This window comes from Poeciliopsis prolifica, unplaced genomic scaffold (assembly GCF_027474105.1).
Source record: "Poeciliopsis prolifica strain line A6 unplaced genomic scaffold, Auburn_PproV2 SCAFFOLD054, whole genome shotgun sequence".
In the NCBI taxonomy this organism is placed as follows: Eukaryota; Metazoa; Chordata; class Actinopteri; order Cyprinodontiformes; family Poeciliidae; genus Poeciliopsis; species Poeciliopsis prolifica.
Genome location: NW_026562429.1, coordinates 2,824,572 through 2,845,265, shown reverse-complemented (window position 1 = coordinate 2,845,265; position 20,694 = coordinate 2,824,572). Strand labels below are relative to the sequence as shown.

Sequence of the window (20,694 nt, the reverse complement as noted above, 5' to 3'; positions counted from 1 at the left end):
AATGTTACATCAAATGTTATGCATATCATTTCACAAAATACATTTTCAACTACTTTTTACTTTTTGAAATAATGCTGAAATAGTGCTAGTCTTACTACATTTTGAGAATTAGGTCAACATACAGCTGTGTGCCAGTAAAACCACATGAGATCAATCCACCAGAAAACTTTATACCATAAATACATTTGCATTAGAAAAAGAAAAATGACAACATGCTGCAAATTGACAAAGAATAAACAGCATCTTCTTTATTACATTAGATTTTTTTTACATTCTTTGTATAAAGAAGCAGTTTCTAATTCAATACTCAGATCTAGTTGGAGTGGTTAAAGTTAAAGTGGTTAAAGTGGTTAAAGTTAAGGCCAGGAGAAAAATTCAACTTAGCATTTCAAACAATTAAGAAATTAGCAAAAAGTGTTTACAACAAACAGAAAAGCTCTTGAAAAAGAAGCTGGTGATGCTAATCGATAACACAGACGCTTCATTCAATTCCCAGTGCAAAACATTTTCAGATAATTAGAAAACTAAATATATCAAGTCCATATTAAAGCAGAGCAGCTTTGTGCAGAGGATTTTCAGAATAAATAAATTTGCTCAAAGCTGCTGGTGCTTCCAGTGTGAACAGGATTATAGTTGTATATCAGCGCTTTGTTCTCTTCCTCCTTAGACTGAAACCTGTGAAAGTTCTTCCGTGCTACAGAGAGATTTACAGATCAGAGTTTAAGTGACAAGCAAATACTCAGCCTTAGGACTCCAAACCTGTAGTGTTTTCATACCTTCGTTCACAAAGAAGTGGGCCGTGTAGAAAGTCGTCCTGACTGCCGATGGAGAGTGAGGAATGTAAGGCCTGGACCACTCAAAGGCATTTTTCTCTGGATGCCACTGCGTTCCATAAACAGGGTAACTGTAAGCTGCACGGAGGTAAGAAAACAGCAGTCATCAAGACAACTGTCCTGTTGTACCGCGCCACTGAGACTGTTTCAATCACCTTCCACTGTTGACACAAACTCGATGTTTCCGTCTGTGTTTGTTGAGAGGACTTTATAGAAACTCTTCAGGTCCTCGTTTGTGTTGTAAGTCTGAAACAAACAGAAGTGATTAATCAGAAAACTAAGAGCATTTGTTGACGGATTTATTAAAGACTCGAGGTTTATTTTAAGGGCGTTAAGGTCTCGTTTAGGTCTACAGTTTCAAAACGGGACGGATTGACGGATAGATGGATGGTTGTTTCCATCCTCCTTTTCCCGCCCACAGATCATTTCAACGTTTTGTTGACACCCTGAGGTCCCTGCGGTGCGGGTCTGCGTACCAGCGTGCCGAGGCTCCAGTAGTGGGAGTTTTCTGTTAGCGGCTCGGCGGACAGAGCTGACATGAGGTCAGGAGGAAAGGCCTCAAACATCCTGCTGCCTTTCACCTCTGGAGAGGAAACAATCCGTCATCAGTTCTTATAGCAACTTTTAAAGCCATCATATTCCATCGCTACTGGAGTATAATTTTATGTAATAAACTGTTTAACAACAGTTCTGGTTTGAATGAAACCACGGAATATCCAAAATAATTAAACAAATATCAAACATATTCACCTGGAGTGAAGTTGAGCGGCAAGGCGACGCCGCTCGTGTTGGTGTGTGACAGCTGAGTATTTTCACTCGTCAAATACATGAGCTGTTCAAAACCCAGACAGGTCCCCCACACCGGGAAATAGTCGCCCCTCTTGTTCGCCTGAGACACCAAACACTGTAAAAATACCACGACATCCACGACACAGCTCTGAGCAGGTTAACCTTTCACCTCAATGGCCAGATCGTAGAAGATTTTGGCAGCTTTTTGGTAGCCAGATGAGGTGATGCTAACTCCGCCGCCTGGATACAGGATCCTGTCACGCATAAAACACACAAACCCAATCGAAACGTAAAAATAGAGCACTAAAAACAAAAACAGAAATAGGCTCATTATAAATGTTCCCAGTATGGTCCCAATTTAAATCTGTTTGCACAAATTTATCAATAAAATAAGGCAGAATGTTGTGTAAAGTATCAATACTTGAAACTTTGATATTTAAATATAAACATAAGTGGTGCATTATAAATGTTTTGAAACATGAAACAAAATAAAATTGTTAGACTTTTAAAATGTGGAAAAAAGGTGCCAACTGCGTTTATTTGGATTTCTAAAGAGAATATGATGCATAACATTTTTTATTTTTGTCACACTTTGAATCTTTTAGCTCAAATACATTTCAATATGAAACAAACTGAGAAAATACAAAATGCTGTTTGAAAACTTAATTTGAAGAGACTTTTTTGTAATTGTCACCTTTTCCATTGCTGGTCAAATTTTTCTACAGAGGTGTTCGATACATTTCAAGGGCCCAGGGCTGCGTGGGGGCCCACTTTCTGTTAAAACCACCACTGCCACTAAGCCCTAATATACAGATTTGGTGGAGTCGGGATAATTGGTTATTTCCTTATACTTATATTTGAATAAACTGAATTCAGATGCAAAAGATTATTTTCTTTTGTGATTGTAATCAAGTCAGTTGCCTTTAGGAAATTAAACGCATGATAAATTAAAATGAGCTGACAAGTTTTTTATTTTGTTTACAGAGATGTTATAGTAATTTATTTGTGTCATTTTTGCTATTTAAATGCCTTGGGTAAATGTATTGGGTTAACTTGCATCATTACTCCATTCTCACTTGATAATGGTTGAATAACAATAATATCATTCATTAATAATTTGTGGTGCAGCAAAATTTGTTGTGAAAAGCCAAGCAACAATAAAACAATGAAGATGATTCATCACAGTTTTATAAAGTAAATTTGCCAGTTACTTTGAATCTTACTTTAACCAGGGTTTTTGGCGTGGTTTACACTGACAGCTGAGAGCCACTAGCTTTAATTATATGATAAACTGACTTGCCATATAGGTGGATATAGTGAAGAAAGCATATTGAAAGCTTGGAAATATAGGATTATGTAATGTAATGGTACTATTTTATATGTAAGGTTACATTGGAGTAGAACAAGGAAGTGACGTATGCTGTAGAGACCCTAAGATAGAACACTGTTCAGCAGCCCGAGATTGTGTTGGTGTTATGTTCGACATTAAAGACGTTCAAACGCAATATCGGTGACATCCTTGACTCGGCATAACATACATGGTGTCAGAAGACGTCGGAAGATGGTGTTGAAATAATATTTTAAATTAGCACAATACTGCACAGGATAGTTTTGATACATATGAAATATACCATAGAAAGTTAAAGTACACTCTACATTCACATAAATTAGATAAAAATCCAAACTAAAACAACTGCTGAATCTCTGAACTTATATAAATTCTTAGGGAGGATTCTACAGGAAAGACAGGCCTAGAATCTCTTTAGACAGAGTCTGTCTGCCAGGCAATTAACAAATTTAGCATGGTTCAAAAGTTCACTAGGATCTTAAAACTTTTTATAATTTTATCTATATTAGAATTAACTATATTTCTTTAAGCATGTTTTTAATTAGTTACTTATTAGATCCAAACTTATAGTCATTATTTAGCATTACATTGTGTGCAAGCTTGGTTAAAAAATACAAACTACTTTCTTGTGGAAACATTTTGAGGCACAGATAGCGCTGCAGCTGCAATCATATATCAAACTGGACAGCGTCTGATACGAGAAGGGTTTGCCGTATATCTGCTTTTGGGGCTCTTTAGCAGGAGGTAATAAAATTAACATTGAGACAGCCCACACAAAGGAAAAGAACACACCTCCTAATGCATATATTTAAATGAGGAGAATATGCAGTCTATAAAAAATGGTTTGTTTCACAGCAGAAGTTGGAATCTCTTTGTGCTGAGAGAGTTTCCCGGAGGATGCATCTTCTTTTTTTACTCAGTTCTTTGTCTCTGTTCTGTAATGTCTTGGACTTTTGATGTTCTAGGTGAGATGATTATTGTAACATTCTTCTTGCATTGATTTTCTCTGGATAAAACTCTGAATATCTGAAGTCTGACGTCGTATGATTGCTCTTTTCTCTCTGCACACTTACACAGACACAGGAATTCGGGACTAGAATTAATTAAAGAGCTAAATCAAGTCTTCATCTTTTTAATTCTTAACAATGGCAAAGTTCCCACCTCCAGAAACCTTTGATTTTTCACGGCCGGAGCAGTGGCCTGAGTGGCGGCAGCGATTTCAGCGCTACCGGGTAGCCACAAAGCTAAACCTAGAAGACGGCGAGGTCCAGGTCTGTACGTTGCTTTATTCTCTCGGGAAGGAAGCGGAACAAGTGTTCAAGACGTTCACATTCGAAGAAGGGGAAGAAGACGAAGATGAGTATGAGATAGTTTTAAACAAACTAGACAACTACTTCGTCCCCAAAGTGAACACAATACATGAAAGAGCTCGTTTTCATCAGCGCGCTCAGAGGTCGGGGAGACCGCGGAGGAATACATAAGGATTCTCCATGAGTTAGCAGACACCTGTGATTTTGGCCGCGTTAAAGAAGAAAATATCCGAGACAGATTGGTCATAGGAATACTTGACAAAGAAATGTCTGAGAAGCTGCAAATGATGCCTGACTTAACCCTCAGTAAAGCGGTGGAGCTGGTTAGACAGTCAGAGCAAGTAAAACAGCACGTAAGCGAGCAAGGAGCTAATGCTTGTGCTAACCTGAGTGAAGTGGCTTACAAGCGCCAACAACACCGAGAGAGGCTGACACACAGCGAAAGCCATGCAAACAAAGCACAGAACACAGGAGGAGTCAAACCAAAACACTATCAAAATGTTAATAAAGGTCGCAAATGCACAAGATGTGATCGAGTACATGCAAAGACTGATAAATGTCCAGCTAGGAATGCCGAGTGCAGAAGCTGTAAAAAGCTGGGTCATTTTGCAGTCGTGTGTCGCTCCCGTGTGGTCAGTGAAGTTACTGCACCTAAAAGGAACTTTGACAGAAATGCGATATATTTTCTTGGAGGAGTTACAGACGTAGAAGATTCTTCGAAAGCTTGGACTGTAAACCTGCCAATACAAGGTTCTCACATCGTCTTCAAAATTGACTCAGGGGCTGATACTAGTGTTATACCATCAGAGACATTTGAAAAACTTGCCTGTAAGCCAAAACTAAGAAAACCGACAAGCAAACTAGACAGTCCCGGAGGCAAACTGAATTGTATGGGTTATTTCATAGCCACCACAATGAGGGGAGGCAAAAGATTCAGATTTAAAGTCAATGTGATTAACGGCCCCCAATGCAGTCACCTCCTGAGTCGTAATGTTGCAGTAGCCATGGGCCTGATAAAACGCATGGAGGAAATAAGAGCTCCAACACAAACCAGTGAATCCTGTCCTGATGAAATAGGAAGGCTAAAAATCAAACCTGTTAAGATCACTCTAAGAGAGGGTGCAACTCCCTATAGTGTGACAACAGCACGGAGAGTGTCAGTTCCCATGTTACCGAAAGTGAAGAAAGAGTTGAATCGTATGGTAAGCTGTGGAGTGATTCAACCAATCTCAGATCCAACAGAGTGGTGTGCTCCAATGGTGCCCGTGCCAAAGAAAAACAAAGAACAAATTACAATATGCGTCGATTTGAAAGAGCTAAATAAAGCAGTCAAAAGGGAAAAGTATGTCCTACCAACGGTGGATGACATCTTGCCTAAACTGGCAGGCGCCAAAGTGTTTTCACTGTTAGATGCTGCAAGTGGATTTTGGCAAATACCACTTGATCCAGAGAGCGCCAAATTAACAACCTTTATAACCCCATTTAGATACTACTTCAACAGGCTACCATTTGGTATTACCAGTGCACCAGAAATCTTTCAGCGAGAGATGACAGAACTCTTAGGGAACAAGAAGGAGTAGCAGTCTACATGGACGACATACTCATTTATGCAGACACTCCAGAGCAACATGAAGCGAGACTAAAAAAAACACAGGACACACTTAAGGAAGCAGGGTTAAGGTTAAACAATGAAAAATGCCTCCTACATCAGAAACAACTCCATTATCTGGGTCATTGTATTGATGAACATGGCATAAGGCCAGATAAAGCCAAAGTTAATGCAATCACAGAACTTGAACCACCAAAGAATGTTTCCGATCTGAGGAGGATTCTTGGAATGATTCACTACTTGGGCAGATACCTACCAAATCTTTCTGAAGTCACAAAACCTCTCAATGATCTGCTTAAAAGTGATGTGACTTGGACTTGGGATACAGCTCAAAAAGAAGCATTCAGTAAAGTGAAAGATCTTGTCACAAAGTCACCAGTCCTCGCATTCTATGATGTAACCAAACCGACTGTTTAGACGCTAGCAGTTATGGTTTAGGGGGAGTTTTACTTCAAGACCATAATGGACAGTTGAAACCAGGGAGTTTTTGTTCCAGAACACTCACCGATGCAGAGCAACGATATGCACAAATTGAAAAAGAATGTCTAGCAGCAGTCTGGGCATGTGAGAAGTTCAGCAGATACCTTTATGGACTGAACTCTTTTACCTTACAGAGTGACCACAAGCCACTGATACCTCTCATAAACAGCAAAGATCTTCATTCAGTGCCGCTTAGATGTCAGAGACTTTTGCTGAGAATGATGCGGTACAACCCAACTGCTGTGTATGTTCCAGGGAAAGAACTTTTAGTAGCAGATACCCTTTCACGCCACCCACTGGCGTCCACATCTCATGAAATAGCAGAACTGCTGGGAAATAGAAGCATATGAAGACGTAACACAACGCTCTTGGCCTATTTCTCCTACCAAGGATTTAATCAAACAACACACACAGCAGGATGTGACCCTTCTAGCAGTGCAAACCTTTTTGCAGACAGGCTGGCCTAAATACTCAAATAAAGTGCCGGAAGGGGTGAAGCCATATTATGCTAACAGACATTCTATTACCATGTCAACAGGCTTGTTGCTGTATAATGACAGAATCATTATACCACAACAGCTAAGGCCTGAGATTCTGCAGCGTATTCATGATGGACATCAAGGCATTGTGAAATGCAGAGAAACAGCCAAGTGTAGTGTTTGGTGGCCAGGATTAAGCAGTGAGATAAGAAAAATGGTTACTGCTTGTGCACACTGCCAAGAGTCAAAACCCACTCAGCGGAGAGAACCATTGCTTACTACGACACTGCCGAGTCGACCATGGGAGAGGATAGCCGCAGACATTTGTGAGCTTAACAAACAGAACTACTTAGTTGTAGTCGACTATTTCTCCCGTTATATTGAGTTAGCCCACCTCAAAAACATGTCAAGTGAGTCCACAGTTGCTAACCTGAAAAACATTTGTGCAAGATGGGGTTCCCCAAATGAACTGGTTACCGACAATGGTCCTCAATTCTCAGGAAGAATCTTTGAACAGTTTGTGAAGGACTATGACATCAAGCACATTACCACAAGTCCTCACTACCCACAGGCAAACGGTGAGGCCAAGAGGGCTGTCCAGACCGCTAAAAGGATTCTGAGACAGACTGACCCGTTTTTGGCCCTGATGACTTACAGATCAACTCCTATTCAAGCAACTGGCGTGAGCCCAGCCCAACTTATGCTAAGTAGACAGATCAGAACCACGATACCGATGTTGGAAACGAAGTTACAGCCTGCATGGCCGGATCTACAGCTCGTCAGATCAACTGATGAGAAGACAAAAGAAAACTATGTGCGGAATTACAACAGCAGACATGATGCCAAAGCACTGCCAGAACTCCAACCAGGACACACTGTTTCAGTGAAACTGGACAATGAAAAGGGATGGACAGAACAAGCTACTGTTCTACAAAAGTGTGATTCACCTCGTTCATACCTTGTCCAAACCAAGTCAGGAGTCTTGAGGAGGAACCGCCGACACCTAAGACCCGTCCTCAGTAACCCACCTACTCCAACAACAGATGGACTGCCACAAGTTCAGAGTGAAACTGAGCTACACTTACCTTTTTCACCTGTAGAACCAGGGTGTGACTTTCCAGACCCGGTTAATCTTAGCTTGCCTGAGACTCCTGTTCGTACGACTTCTAGTGGCAGGGTTGTTAAATTGCCTAAACGATACGCTGACTATACCACCTGAAGAGGTTATTCAGCTATTTTGACCTGTGTATTTTTGAGTTAAAAATTTGTGAGGTTTATTCTGTGAAGGTCCTGTTGGGCTTGAGTTATAATTTTACATCAGCTAAAGCTAAAACCCACTGTTAATCTGTTACTTTGTCTTAAAGACTCAAAGAAAGGGTGATGTAATGTAATGGTACTATTTTATATGTAAGGTTATTGGAGTAGAACAAGGAAGTGACGTATGCTGTAGAGCCTAAGATAGAACACTGTTCAGCAGCCCGAGATTGTGTTGGTGTTATGTTCGACATTAAAGACGTTCAAACGCAATATCGGTGACATCCTTGACTCGGCATAACACTACAGATTATAGTTAAAATCAGAGCCAATATGCTTAATATAATTAATTTTTTACCCATTAATAGAGCTGAACAGAGTCTTGTATTCCTCCGGTGTCTTGTTAATCCTGTAACCAGAGGATATTTAAGTTCATACCGGCGATTAATACCGTTAAAATGGCGGAAAGAAGCGTCCAAACAACTCACATGACCGGCACGACTCTGGCTCCAGCAGCCTCCAGAAACTTCACATAGGAGGCCGCGATGTAGGCCGTCTGGTTCGGGTTCGGGGAGAAGACCTCCTGAGCCAGAACACCTACGACAGGAGACCAACGTTTTTCAAACACGACTCCGACAACAACCGGCGGTTTTCATAACCGGAAGCGGCGATAAACTCACCGATTATTGGTTTGTCATTTCTGTCAGTTGATGAACAAAACTGGAGATTAATAAGCGAAATAAAAAGAACCAAAGTAAACATTTCTGTAGACGTAGACAGCGAGGAACTCGTTGTTGATAAAGTCATTCTTATTCCTTCCGCTTTTTGCTTTCAAAATAAAAGCACAGATCGTGATTGTGGATTTACAAAAATAAAACCGTGTAAACAATTACAGCTGGCCTACAAGTAAACAAATCATTTGTTCTCCTTAAGCCAGTTCTCTAATAAATATATTCAATGTTTACATTTCACAATTGGATACTATTTTTCTGTTTTTAGAAAAAGTTAAGCTAATTTTACTTTTTAAAACTATAAAATAAATGTTCTCCAAGCATAAAAACTAAACTTTACGTTGAGTTGATTTCATATATGTATCGTTATTAGGGCTAAAAGTGAGGAAGTGAAACTAAAAAGAACTATTGGCATTTTAACATTGGCATCTAAATTAAGGAATCCCAAAAGTGTCGAAATTGAAGTCAAAAACAGCACACTGAGAAAGAAGCTGTCAGTGGAGAAAATATTGTGAAAACTTGATTTCACATTTTTGTTCCAATTCATTTTCAATAATTTCAGCTACACTGATATTCCTCAATGCCAATATTTTCTATCAGTTCGTTTTAAGTCACTTGTCTTAGTCCTATACTTTTAGATGTCAGTACTACTTATGAAAAAGTCTGTAGATAAAATTTTCCCTGCTTGATTTTTCTCTGAATGCCCCTCATACACACATCTATAATGACAATTTATGAAAAGAAATAGCTTTATTCCCAAAATCACAAATATTTGTATTTTGTACAAAACAGGCGCTCTCACATTTGCACTTTGTTTTGTTCTTTCAAACATTATTGCATGGGTTGATACATTTATCACCTACTATTGACACTCAGACATTTTTTTGTGAAACATCATACAAAAATAGACCAAATCTAGAAGAGAGAGCATCAATAAACAAATGATAAATTACATTCTCAATTTTTATTGTCTGATGTTTATGTGCTGTGACAGCATAAATAAATCAATAGATTTAAATTAAATAAGTCCTTTAAAGAGAAAGATTCTAAAAAGAATGGTCATCAAACAAACACAGAACTAGAAAAAAAATCAAAAAACAAAAAATTACAGTGCATCACAAATGTCTTTGGTGGCAACGTTGGTTGTCTGGCCGTCCATGAAGTAGAAAAACACTAAAAAATCTTTTCCTAAACAGAGAAGAAGGCCTCAAGATTCTCGTATTTTTGATCTAACGTATAAAAGAAGGAATATGTGCTACTTTATATCCATGCAGCTGTAGTGTTGCATGTTTAACTTAATTGTCGCCGAGTTTGTATTTATTTGTTCTTAGTGTCAAACTTCTGTGTTTTATCCTGCATCGCTGTATGTGCCACCAGGTTGGAAATCTTTGACTTGCTTCGTAATAAATAAAGACATTCTGTGATTCTTGTTCGGAGAGAGTACACCATGACCCCCAGTCCTCTGACTGATCTCAGAAGTCAGGAAACTAAACGATGACGTTGGTTTAAAACCACAAAAAGCTAAAATGATGTCCTTAAGGAGTCTTTAATGTTTACTGCGTCCAAGTTGGGTTTTGTCTGAGAGAGTTAGGAGTTTTTGTAGGTCTCGATGCAGAGGACGATGAACTCGGTGGAGCAGCTTCTGGTCTGCTGGCCGAGCAGCAGCCCTGAGGTCAGGCTGGACGACTGGCCCATGACGGAGAAGTCGTCCGCCTGCCACGTCTCGCAGTGTTTGTCCACCACTCTGAGACCCCTGCTGGTGGAACCGTGCCAGATGCTCTTCTTGGGCCTGTCGCACAGAGAAATTCACTGCTTTATATGCTGGCCAGTAGTTTATATACACCCATCATGAGGGTTCACGCACCAGAAAGGATCAGCTAAAACATCCCGGCCATCAAAGGAGTAGATGGGTATCCTGGGATTCACTGGTCCGCCGTTGCCGATGAAGATGGACTGCCAGTTCCTGAACATCACATCTCCCTGAGGGGAAATATTCATTTAATGCAATTTATTCAGGTTTTGTTTGATCCTTTTTAGCATGGAGAGCTGACTCACCCTGAGGTTGGTTACTGGCAGAGAGTCCCGGAAACTGGGATAGACGACATGGACCAGGTCCTGCTTGTGGGACGACATGAAGGCGCGGTAGTTGGGAGCCAAACCCATGGCCTTGGCTTGCTCATAACACATCCGGTCAACCATGTTGAGCCCCATCATGTTCCCTGAGTGTGGCTGATTCAGCGCTACCAAGTTTAGCTAATGGATGAGGATTCAAAACAAACAAACAAAAAGTTCAGCTCTGAGAAGTTCTGGAAAGAAAATGAGACCAAAAATCAACTTGAATCCTGATCTTACCCTTTCGTTGACTGAACGGATTCTCTGCATCGTCTCTCCTCTTACTTGATATGCAATTCGAGGCTGAATGAACAGTTAACAAGAGGCTTTAGAAGAACATCACAACACTTGTCAAGATAGACTATTAGGGCCATTGTACATAGAAAAAAGAAAAGGGAGAACACTTCCTCCAAAAATGCTGAAACATTTATCAGTTTAAATAGTTGAAAATTTGCTAGAAGAAACTCAGAAATTTAGATTAGAAACACAATGAAAATGTTTGACTTCTGGAACTAATATTTCCATATTTAGATTTTTTTTAAAGAACATTTCTCAGATTAATCTCGGAAGTTTTGTTTTGGGAAATTTTCAACTTTTCAAACTCAGAAAATTTTCCAAGAAAATTTCTAAAAATCACCAGAAAATATCTGAAAAATAATATTTTTTGTCTTAGCAATCTCTTAGAAATTTTCTGAAATTAATCTTTTTGGTAAAAAATCACTCCCTTTTTTTAAATGTACAATGACTCTAATATGCCATTGTACACACAGCTTGCAGTAAATATTGAAATAAAAAAGTGCTGTATGTACCTCATCTTGGGGGATGATGTTATTGGAGAGGTAGATGAGGCTGCCCAGCTGAGGGGAAACACAAATCGCGTTCATATTTTGACCCATCTGGCTCATGTTCGTTCAGGACAATAAATACGTCGTTTGAACAGCATAAAACCAACATTTATTGTGCGATTCAACAAGCTTCCAAAGTCAAACTGCCACAATGCTTCATCACACACAGCATAGGAGGTCATTGATTTTTATAAACGGGAGCAGCAGCACAACATTAATCATTCCCTCAAACCGGCTGGTTCACCTTCAGAAATGTGCTCTGAAAAAACATTTGGCAAAAATGCATCTTTTATTTTATAGGAAACCACAGAGTGTGTTGAGGCTTAAAGCTATCTGATTAACAGCAACGTTTAAAACGTAACCCAAATAAACTTTTTTTGCCATTACTCTGCTAGTACCTGTATTTCCTTCCAGCCTTGGCGAACCTTTAGGAAGAGGTTTCCTGTCGCTTTGACGTAAGCCAAGGTTCCCTCTTCGTCCCTCGACATCTGCTGCATCATGCTCTCTCGAGTTGCAAAGGTTTTCAGCTAAAAACAGTTGGACAAGTCGGTGAAAGATGCAGATTCGTTTTATTTTGGCAAATTAACAGCATTACAAGAAAAAAACCCCCAACAAAATACTGCTTTACGATTTGCGAACCCGTAATTTATATAAATGGTTATAAAATACATATAGCAGTATAAACTCTTATCATTTTAATATCAGAAGAGTTTTGATCTGATCTACAGAATTATGCCCAAATATGCCAAATTTCACAATTTGGCAGGCTGGTAAGCATCGCTAACTAAAGCTCTAACCCTTATATTAGTCCTGGTAATGCTAAAGCAATATAACAACATAGCATTTTATAGAAGCTAACATGCTAAATGTAATCATGTCGACACATAGCATGTATCAATGCTGTAGCATTAGTTAGAATACAGTATGTTACCGTCATTGGGTTAAAATGTGTTAATGTACATCCTCCTGGATGTTTGTGGTTCAGGAAGTGATTCTTTGGAACAGACATTTTTTGACACGATAGACAAACTTACAAACGCAGAGTTACTTGAAGTCCCAGGGGCTCCAGGCGGTCCCGGAGGCCCAGGAGGGCCAGCAATGGCCACAGCTGGTGAATCACAACAGTTAGCATTGATTATACAGGAAGGTTTTCTTCATATAATTGACTACACTTATAGATAGACTTGGTTACATTTGAGTTGATTTCTTATCCTTCATTGGTCCAGATAAGTATTTTAATGACATAAATAAATTTGTTTCCAGAATAAACTATTATATCTTTGTTTAAAAATCACCAGCTCTGATAATACTTTAAAATTTTATTCTGCATAATATTTCACAAAACAAGGACATCATACATCCACAGTGTCTTCTGTATGCAATCCTAGAAGGTTTTTACCTGAGCCGTATCTTTGTGGTAGTCCAGGCGGTCCTGGAGGACCAGGAGGCCCGACGGCACCGGGTCTGCCGTAGCCTGGAGCCCCAGGTGGGCCAGGCATCCCCGGGGGGCCAGGTGGTCCAAGCACCGACTCCCCTTTAGGTCCCTAAATGACGTCAAGAAAAAAAATCATTACAATTTTATTTGTATGGCAGATCTGAAGGTGCTTTCCATCACAAAACGACAGACATTTTGAAATAGTCAATGAAACTGAAGATAAACGCATGGATGAGGCTATCAAGATATTGTTGAGTAATTAGTCCTCTCATCCTGGAAAAGAAGCTACAAACAAACAAACAGCAACCCAACAAACAACGACGACGACTCACCACCAATCCGGACCTCCCAGGTATGCCTGGCTGGCCTCTGAACCCGACCTCCCCCTTTTCTCCCTTCTCTCCCTTCATGCCTTGGTCTCCCTTAGTCAGCTGTAAAGACACAGGAGAATTTCAATACTCGAGAACATCATCTGAAGAAAACAAATGAGAGAGACAAACTTACCCATCCACCTGAGGGGAGAAATGAACCTTAAAAAGGAAAAGGAAAAAGCTGAAATATTATGCTTCACACAATAAAAACATAATTATAAAGCAAGCAATAACCATCATCAAAATCACCCAGCAAATACACATCAATATGTATCCAGCTTTGTTATTAATCAGAGGTGGATTTTTAGCCTCCAATTACAGGAACTCTGTGTTTTCCAGTTTTCTGGAAATTTGTTTCAGATTTGTGGTGCATAAAAACTGAAAGCTGATTCTCCATATTTTTAGTCATTAAGAGTTTAATTGTTTGATCTAACCTTGTCACAATAACCAATTAATGAACTAAATAATTTCCCTTCTGATGATTAGTGCTGTTTAGTGGCCAATTTTGTTGACCGAGGCATTATAATCCATTTTATTTATGGTTTCAGTTGTAATTATTTATTTTTTTTTTCTATTATTCAATTTTTGTTGTTGGGTTTTATTTTGGATATTTAAAATATCTTCCAGTTATCTTTACAAGATTAAGCACTCTTGGTCTTTGAGAGGATGAATTTGCATTAGAATAAAACATTGTTTCAAAACAGCAACATTATCATTTATCGCAATAATTACTGCCACATTTGTTACAGTCATAAGCCTTGGCTGCACATACAAAATCTCAAACATTCAAACCTCATTATTTGTTTTAATTTTTAAGACAAAAACAGTTTCCTACTTACTTTGGGGAGCAGGTAACCCTGGAAGTCCTCTCTCCCCCTTCTCTCCTTTTGCTCCTTGAGGGCAATTTCCTTAAACAGAAAAAACTCAACATGACTTTTGTTGTGTCCCCATCTTTAATTCAGACCATAACTATTGAAAAGAAAGTCAGACAGACCTGATGCAACTGTTCCATTGGGATGAAGCTGCAAACAATAATTTAAAATGTGTAAAAATCAAGTAGTAAATATAATAATGAGAAAATCCGATTATGCTTTCTTTCCATGATGAGTTACAGTCCATGCAACGTCAAACTGGATGTGGTTTTATTTCTACCTCTGACAACTTGTGGCACTGAACCTTCACCTTCCCGCTGCTCTCATGCAGCATGCAGCGATATTTCAGATGCATCCTGAAGACTTTCTAAGCGATGAAAGGTCGGTTAGTGTGAGGAGAACATGCACATTACTGGTAGAAAATGGGAGGATTAAAGACGAAAACCAGACTGGCAGGCAAACCCAAACTCTAAAAGGTGAACGATTAAAACGTGACAAATAAAACGGTTAGTTGAGCCATTCTTCGTTCACATGACTGTAACCTACAGGCATTTTGCAGTGAGGTCTGGGAGGAATGGGGAACACTGTCTTCAAAAATAAGGAGAAACATGATGGTGAACTTAAAAAAAAAAAAAAAAGACAAACAGTTGAGAAAAAATCAAATAGATGGATATTTACTCCTTTGGGGCAATTGAACACTCCTGGCTTGCCTGGGGGTCCTGGAGGTCCAGGAGGTCCCTGAAAGGGAGCGGAAAAACACCAATTTAAGTTTACTTGCAGTAGGATGAAGTATATTTCATTACACCCTTTTTTTGCATCGCATGAGTCATGTAATCAACAACAGGATGTTGCTACTGGCGGAAACGACGAAGAAGACGACAGGAAGTGGTAGGAAGATCATGTCTTTCAATGACTTATCACGTGAACAAACCTTTTCACCTGTAATTTGAATTGCATTTCTTATTGAATGGAAACACAGCAATTGCAAAACTGTGCTTTTTCCCCCCCTATTAACAGAATATAAAAGTTTTCCATTTGTAATGGAAACAGAGCTACATGTGAATCAGTAACTATGTATAACAATGCTTCCTTATATTTTTAACACAGCAATTTATGAGCTAAAACTGTACTTAAATGAGTTTTAGGATGTAACGGTGTGAACACTTTCTGGTTGGATTGTAATCTGAAATTGTAATCATGCAATAAATTATGACAGGATCATATTTTCAGTGGATGAATCATTGTTAAAATGAGCCAAACTCACTGGTAGGCCTTGAGAGTCTCCTTTCTCTCCTTTTGGACCCAGTAACCCCGGGCGACCCTGCCAACAAAAACAGAAACATTTTCTACAAACAGTTCAAGTTTCATGTCAGACTGAAACCAAATCAATCCCTGGAAGAACTTTTAATTCAGTTTAATAGCTGGACGTTTTTACATGTCATTTCTGGTGCTCACCTGTCGACCAGGGAAACCGATTTCTCCTTTGGGTCCTGGTGGTCCAACTGGACCCTGTTGGTGAAAGACCCACAGAACTCAGCTTTTTTACTTACAGCTTAAAACCAAATGTATCTTGCTCTCTGAGGAAACTTACAGAAACTCCAGGGGCTCCGGGAACGCCATGGTCTCCCTGCCAATATGGATACATGCACTGCGCTGTGACTTAAAGGTTTTTCCAACGTAGTTACATCCAAACGACTCACTCATATCCATTACTTGTGAGTCTAATCAAGTGAAATGTTTAAGCGCTGACAGGACTTATTACCTTGATTCCTTTGGTTCCCAACGCTGCAGCCAGGTCCAACTTTAGGGATCCATCTGGCCCGGTGAGGAATCCGGGTTCACCCTTTTCACCCTGCAGAAAAACACACCAGGCAACAATAAGAGACAGGAGAACAGCAACAGACCAAGTTTTATTTATTCTCATTTTTCAACAACAAAAAAAGATTATCTATCAAAATCCACCTTTATCCCTTGAGGTCCTTGTAAACCTTGCAGTCCAACGTCCCCCTTTGGACCTTTTGGTCCCTATACAAATATTGGAAACTCAGTATTAAAAAAGTACAAAATCAAAACCTGTTTTAATTATTTTATTCAGAACTAACTGATCTGATGATACTCACAGCGGGAACCTGAGTTTTAAATATTCCTGAGAAATTGAAGGCACCATCTGTAGCATTAAGCAGAAGCTGAGAAAACAAGAAAATGGCCGAAGGTTAGGCACACCAGAATCTGTTACAATCTGAGAGTCTGATGCCGCTTACATCCTGGAGGTTGATAATTGGTCCTGGAGGTCCAGGCAGTCCTGGAGGACCAGGCACACCGAGTCCATCCTGACCACGTTCTCCCTGAAATAGACCAATGGGAGTTTGTTTTTTCTCGGTTATAACCACTGGTAGTTATGCATCAATTAGTAATTGGTTCACCTTTATTCCTGGATCTCCTTTGTTCCCGTTTGCTCCCTGTGAACACACAGACACGCACAGCAAGTTAAAGCAAAAATACATTTTTATGAATTGCAGGATGGCATTGTCATTATTCTGCTAAATTTTATTGTTTTCTTTTATTTTGATGTGATTCTTACTGCTACTTTTATGATTTAATTTTTAAATGCTTCATGTTTTTAAGTGCTTTATAAACATCAATCATTTCATCAAAAGTCTTAAAGCCACGCCCCTTTTTGGGGCCACGCCCCCAAAATAGGGGTGTGGCTTAAGAGCTTAGCAACAAGTTTGCTTCCGGGTATTTATACTAATTTACATATGTATTTATGGAGGCGACAGGGTGGACCATCAGCTGCTCTCTATTTCTTGCAAAATTGCACGGCGTTCACATCCGAATTTGTTTGTGCGTCGCACTTTTCTAAATTTTTCCGCACGCCAAGTTTTAGTGTGAAAACGGCGCACTCTTTCATGCATGAGGCCCTTTTTTATTGTTTTTTTATTATTTATTCAAACAACACTAAGAGTAAAAAATAAATTCAATCAAGATTCAATAAAAAAAATAGTATTAATAATAATAATTATTATTTAAAATATGTATGTTAAAATAAAGGGATAACAAGCACACATAAGTATAAAGATATGTATGCAATAATTTGTTATAAAAATAAACACTCACCTTCTCTCCTTTCATTCCATCCAGACCAGGAAGTCCCGGTGGTCCTCTAACACCTAGCTCCCCTGCAGACACAAAACAACACCTGCATAATGAACAAATCTCCAGAATTTAACGGCATCACTCAGAGACTAACACAAAACAGCAACTTTTTTCTGTGCCTCTGCGATTTGGTTTCATTTCTTCTCTTCAGAGTTCAGGTCAGACAGCAAGGAGCCAGAATCCGAAAAGCATCTTTAGCAGCAAGCGGCTGGAATCTGGTGAGCCGTGTCACAACGAGGGCTCATCTCACAGCGATTTACTGACACTTTTAAGAAGCTTGTCTGATTTGGTGCAGCAGATATCAGGCTCACCTTTTCACCCGGCTTTCCCGGGTTTCCCTTCAAACCGTCGACTCCCTGTAACAGGCATGAAGGGGAAAATAAAGATGGGACAAACAAGAAAGTTGAGCTATGTGTGAATAAAAATGTCCGTCTGCAAAAATATTTGTTTCACTGAGCGCTGGCCTAACATTAAACAAACCCTTCAGGGAGGGAATGAGACGGTTAGATCGCTCCCAGAATCAAATAAGTGTCAACACAAAAATATTTCACCTTGGGGCCCGGGGGTCCGGGGACTCCTGGTGGGCCCTATAAACATAAATAAGGTGAGCAGTCGGCCCTTGTGGCGTGATTATGCTACATGAGGAAATGGATCACATTTATTCTGTACCTGAGGACCAGGGGAGCCTCCGAAATCCTCCAGCAGGCCGGATCCTTCCAGGTCCTAAGAGAGGCGAAAAAGATAACAAACAACTTAAACTGATGAAACTGTTCAAAAAATAGTCTGGAGGTATTTAAAATGTATTTCTGCTGAAACGCGGCTAAAAACACATCAATATTTGTCACATGAACTATGACCTTAAGAAGTAAATTAAAGATTTTCAGACCTAATATTCTTTGTAAAGAAAAGAGTGGATTACTTCTGCAACCGTTAAAAGCATCAACTTCAGAAATTCAGGAATTTGTTCATTAATATTCATGAAGATAATCAAACTTTGGCCAATAAAACATCCGAAATCAGCTACCAAGTTTAAATAAAAATACTTAATGGAACAGTAGTTTAACAATTAGTTTAAAACTTTTTGTTTTTGCACATAAAAAATAGTTTTTAATGTGCAAAACTAAGAATCTTGTTTTAATTAAAAAGGAACTCTTCTGTTTGAAATGATTGATTGTTTTACCAAGAGTAATGACAGAAACTTGTGAAGTCAGAAATCTGAGAGCATTAAAAACAAATGCATGCCACACTTTTCAGATTGAAATTGTAAAATCATTTGAAAATCACAATAGAATAAAATGCATTAAGGTTAAAAGGGTCAGAAATGTAGAAAAATCCAAGCTTGATGAATTTATTCACCATAACACGCATTGATCAAAGTCAACAAAACGCTGTACCTCTAGCCCCATGGCAATGCGTCTTCCTGAGGGTCCGGGCGGCCCAGGCGGTCCGGGCGGACCCCTCGGACCGGGCTGCCCCTCGCTGCCAGGTGACCCCGGTAACCCTGGAAATCCTGCTGCACCCTGATCTCCCTGAGAGACAAACTGAGTATTAAATCATCACCTCCGAATCCCCTCATTGGCTCTCCAGCCAGCAGAAGAAAAACATCCTAATTATTGCTGCTAATGGCTCATTATCCTTTCAGAGGAACGGTAAATAGATGGTACCTTTGGTCCTGGTGGCCCGCTCGCTCCAGGCTCTCCCTTTTAACAAACAAATGAAAAATAATGAAATTAAATTAGCGGCGCTGCAGACGGCTCTGGCTGGCGTTAAAAAGCGGAGCGGCCTTTAAAGCAGCGCAGACTTGTTTACTCTCGAGCTCCCCTGCTTTATTACTCCGTGGGGTCACCTCATTAAGAGCCAGGCTTTTTATGCTGGATGGATGGTAATTGTTTTTTTTTTAAACCAGAGTGTTTGCAGAAGGTGAATTAGGGTTGCCCTGTGCAGAAGTTGCCATGGCATAAGTTCCTCTAAGGCAGGTTTTCAGGTCAGGACAGGAATCGTAGATATTTACAACATAAACATGTCTTAAAGTGATGCATATTATTCCTCAGCGATGAGTTTTAGACTCACTTTGTCTCCTTTCTCTCCTGCAGGGCCCGGGTCGCCGTCTTTTCCATCAACTCCCTGCAATCAGGCAACAATTTATTCATATTTTAACTTTTACTTAGTGAAAGAAACAACTTGTAACAAGAGAAACTTTTCTTCTTTTTTTTTTTTTTGTCAAAATTTCTAACTTTTCCTGAAGGTTCTTTAAACTTTATGGTAAATATCCCTGCAGTAGTAAGGCTTTATGCAAATTCAAATACATTTTTTATGTAGAAAACCTGCAAAACAGAGACTGTAAAGAGGAAAGTAGAAAGATTGGAATACTATAAAATGTTTATTTTAGTAATTCATCAGTAAAATGAACCTCATGTTATTGTGATCTGTGATACATTACTCACGGCGAGTCCCGGTTCTCCATTCTCTCCATCTTTCCCTGGAGCCCCGGGAGGCCCCGGAACAACACCACCAGCTGGGGATCCTGGGAGGCCAGGTAGCCCTGGGGGGCCTGGAGGCCCTGGGGGGCCCTGAGGATACACAATGTAATGTTGACAATTAATATTGTAACCAATAGTGCTGGGTTACAGTCACTTTAAATCCTACTGAGCTGCTTTTGGCCACGCCCGCCAACTCAACGTTTAAACAATTATACAGCCATACATGTTTGAAAAGCATTACTAGAGCCTCCTGCACAACCAACAAGAATGCAACAAGTGATCAACAAAATGCTTGTCTTTTCCAGTAGCCATTGTACAGCGCATACAGCGGTAAAATCAGCTCTGTTTGGGTTGTTAGGTAACTGATCAGTGTGACTCAATTATTGGTAAGTCTTTTCTTCAAAATAAAGGAAAATTATTGACAAATTTCTTTCTCTGTGTTGGTCTAATTTATCAAGTAGATTTTGTGGTTCCAATGTGGTCAAAACTGTTTTGGTTCCTTACCCTGATGACCTCTGTATCGCTGTCAAAGTCTTCGAATCCGGAACCCTCCTGTGTAAAATCCAGGACCTTAAAGTGAATTTATGGCA

The 20,694-nt window shown here is 39.6% G+C and overlaps 2 protein-coding genes across 3 annotated transcripts in view; both read right to left on the bottom strand.

Moving 5' to 3' along the window:
* Positions 1 to 222: 222 nt before the first annotated feature.
* ggh (gamma-glutamyl hydrolase (conjugase, folylpolygammaglutamyl hydrolase)) lies at positions 223 to 8,916 on the bottom strand. Its single transcript, XM_055059397.1, has 9 exons — positions 8,783 to 8,916; positions 8,591 to 8,699; positions 8,461 to 8,511; positions 1,792 to 1,876; positions 1,584 to 1,722; positions 1,310 to 1,416; positions 989 to 1,079; positions 777 to 911; positions 223 to 694 (listed from the first exon to the last, which is right to left on the bottom strand). Exons 1-9 carry the CDS (start codon positions 8,907 to 8,909, stop codon positions 576 to 578), a joined length of 963 nt encoding a protein of 320 aa, XP_054915372.1. The 5' UTR covers positions 8,910 to 8,916; the 3' UTR covers positions 223 to 575.
* Positions 8,917 to 9,564: 648 nt separating this feature from the next.
* LOC129378880 (collagen alpha-1(XVIII) chain-like) overlaps positions 9,565 to 20,694 on the bottom strand; it is a 50,105-nt gene continuing 38,975 nt past the window's right edge. The window contains exons 14-44 of one of the 2 annotated variants that reach the window (XM_055059379.1): positions 20,609 to 20,656; positions 20,069 to 20,194; positions 19,695 to 19,748; positions 19,289 to 19,324; positions 19,019 to 19,153; positions 18,294 to 18,347; positions 18,176 to 18,211; positions 17,936 to 17,980; positions 17,586 to 17,648; positions 16,892 to 16,927; positions 16,730 to 16,813; positions 16,589 to 16,654; positions 16,431 to 16,493; positions 16,231 to 16,320; positions 16,060 to 16,095; positions 15,924 to 15,977; positions 15,733 to 15,789; positions 15,147 to 15,206; positions 15,015 to 15,056; positions 14,591 to 14,618; positions 14,436 to 14,504; positions 13,730 to 13,755; positions 13,558 to 13,656; positions 13,190 to 13,334; positions 12,825 to 12,898; positions 12,189 to 12,317; positions 11,755 to 11,802; positions 11,186 to 11,248; positions 10,889 to 11,086; positions 10,698 to 10,813; positions 9,565 to 10,622 (exon numbers count right to left, since the gene is read on the bottom strand). In XM_055059379.1, coding sequence (XP_054915354.1) covers positions 10,421 to 10,622; positions 10,698 to 10,813; positions 10,889 to 11,086; positions 11,186 to 11,248; positions 11,755 to 11,802; positions 12,189 to 12,317; positions 12,825 to 12,898; positions 13,190 to 13,334; positions 13,558 to 13,656; positions 13,730 to 13,755; positions 14,436 to 14,504; positions 14,591 to 14,618; positions 15,015 to 15,056; positions 15,147 to 15,206; positions 15,733 to 15,789; positions 15,924 to 15,977; positions 16,060 to 16,095; positions 16,231 to 16,320; positions 16,431 to 16,493; positions 16,589 to 16,654; positions 16,730 to 16,813; positions 16,892 to 16,927; positions 17,586 to 17,648; positions 17,936 to 17,980; positions 18,176 to 18,211; positions 18,294 to 18,347; positions 19,019 to 19,153; positions 19,289 to 19,324; positions 19,695 to 19,748; positions 20,069 to 20,194; positions 20,609 to 20,656 — 2,382 coding nt within the window. In that variant the 3' untranslated portion in view covers positions 9,565 to 10,420. The remainder of the gene's footprint in view (positions 10,623 to 10,697; positions 10,814 to 10,888; positions 11,087 to 11,185; positions 11,249 to 11,754; positions 11,803 to 12,188; positions 12,318 to 12,824; positions 12,899 to 13,189; positions 13,335 to 13,557; positions 13,657 to 13,729; positions 13,756 to 14,435; positions 14,505 to 14,590; positions 14,619 to 15,014; positions 15,057 to 15,146; positions 15,207 to 15,732; positions 15,790 to 15,923; positions 15,978 to 16,059; positions 16,096 to 16,230; positions 16,321 to 16,430; positions 16,494 to 16,588; positions 16,655 to 16,729; positions 16,814 to 16,891; positions 16,928 to 17,585; positions 17,649 to 17,935; positions 17,981 to 18,175; positions 18,212 to 18,293; positions 18,348 to 19,018; positions 19,154 to 19,288; positions 19,325 to 19,694; positions 19,749 to 20,068; positions 20,195 to 20,608; positions 20,657 to 20,694) is intronic. The other variant, XM_055059380.1, reaches the window with a different exon arrangement.

Bases quoted from the DNA above. Each gene is read 5' to 3' on its own strand.
- ggh (XM_055059397.1), bottom strand. From the start codon at position 8,909: ATGACTTTATCAACAACGAGTTCCTCGCTGTCTACGTCTACAGAAATG. The intron at 8,700-8,782 runs GTGAGTTTATCG...CTCCTGTCGTAG, and splicing joins AAATGACAAACCAATAATCG to GTGTTCTGGCTCAGGAGGTC. The intron at 1,080-1,309 runs GTACGCAGACCC...TGTTTGTTTCAG, and splicing joins ACTGGAGCCTCGGCACGCTG to ACTTACAACACAAACGAGGA.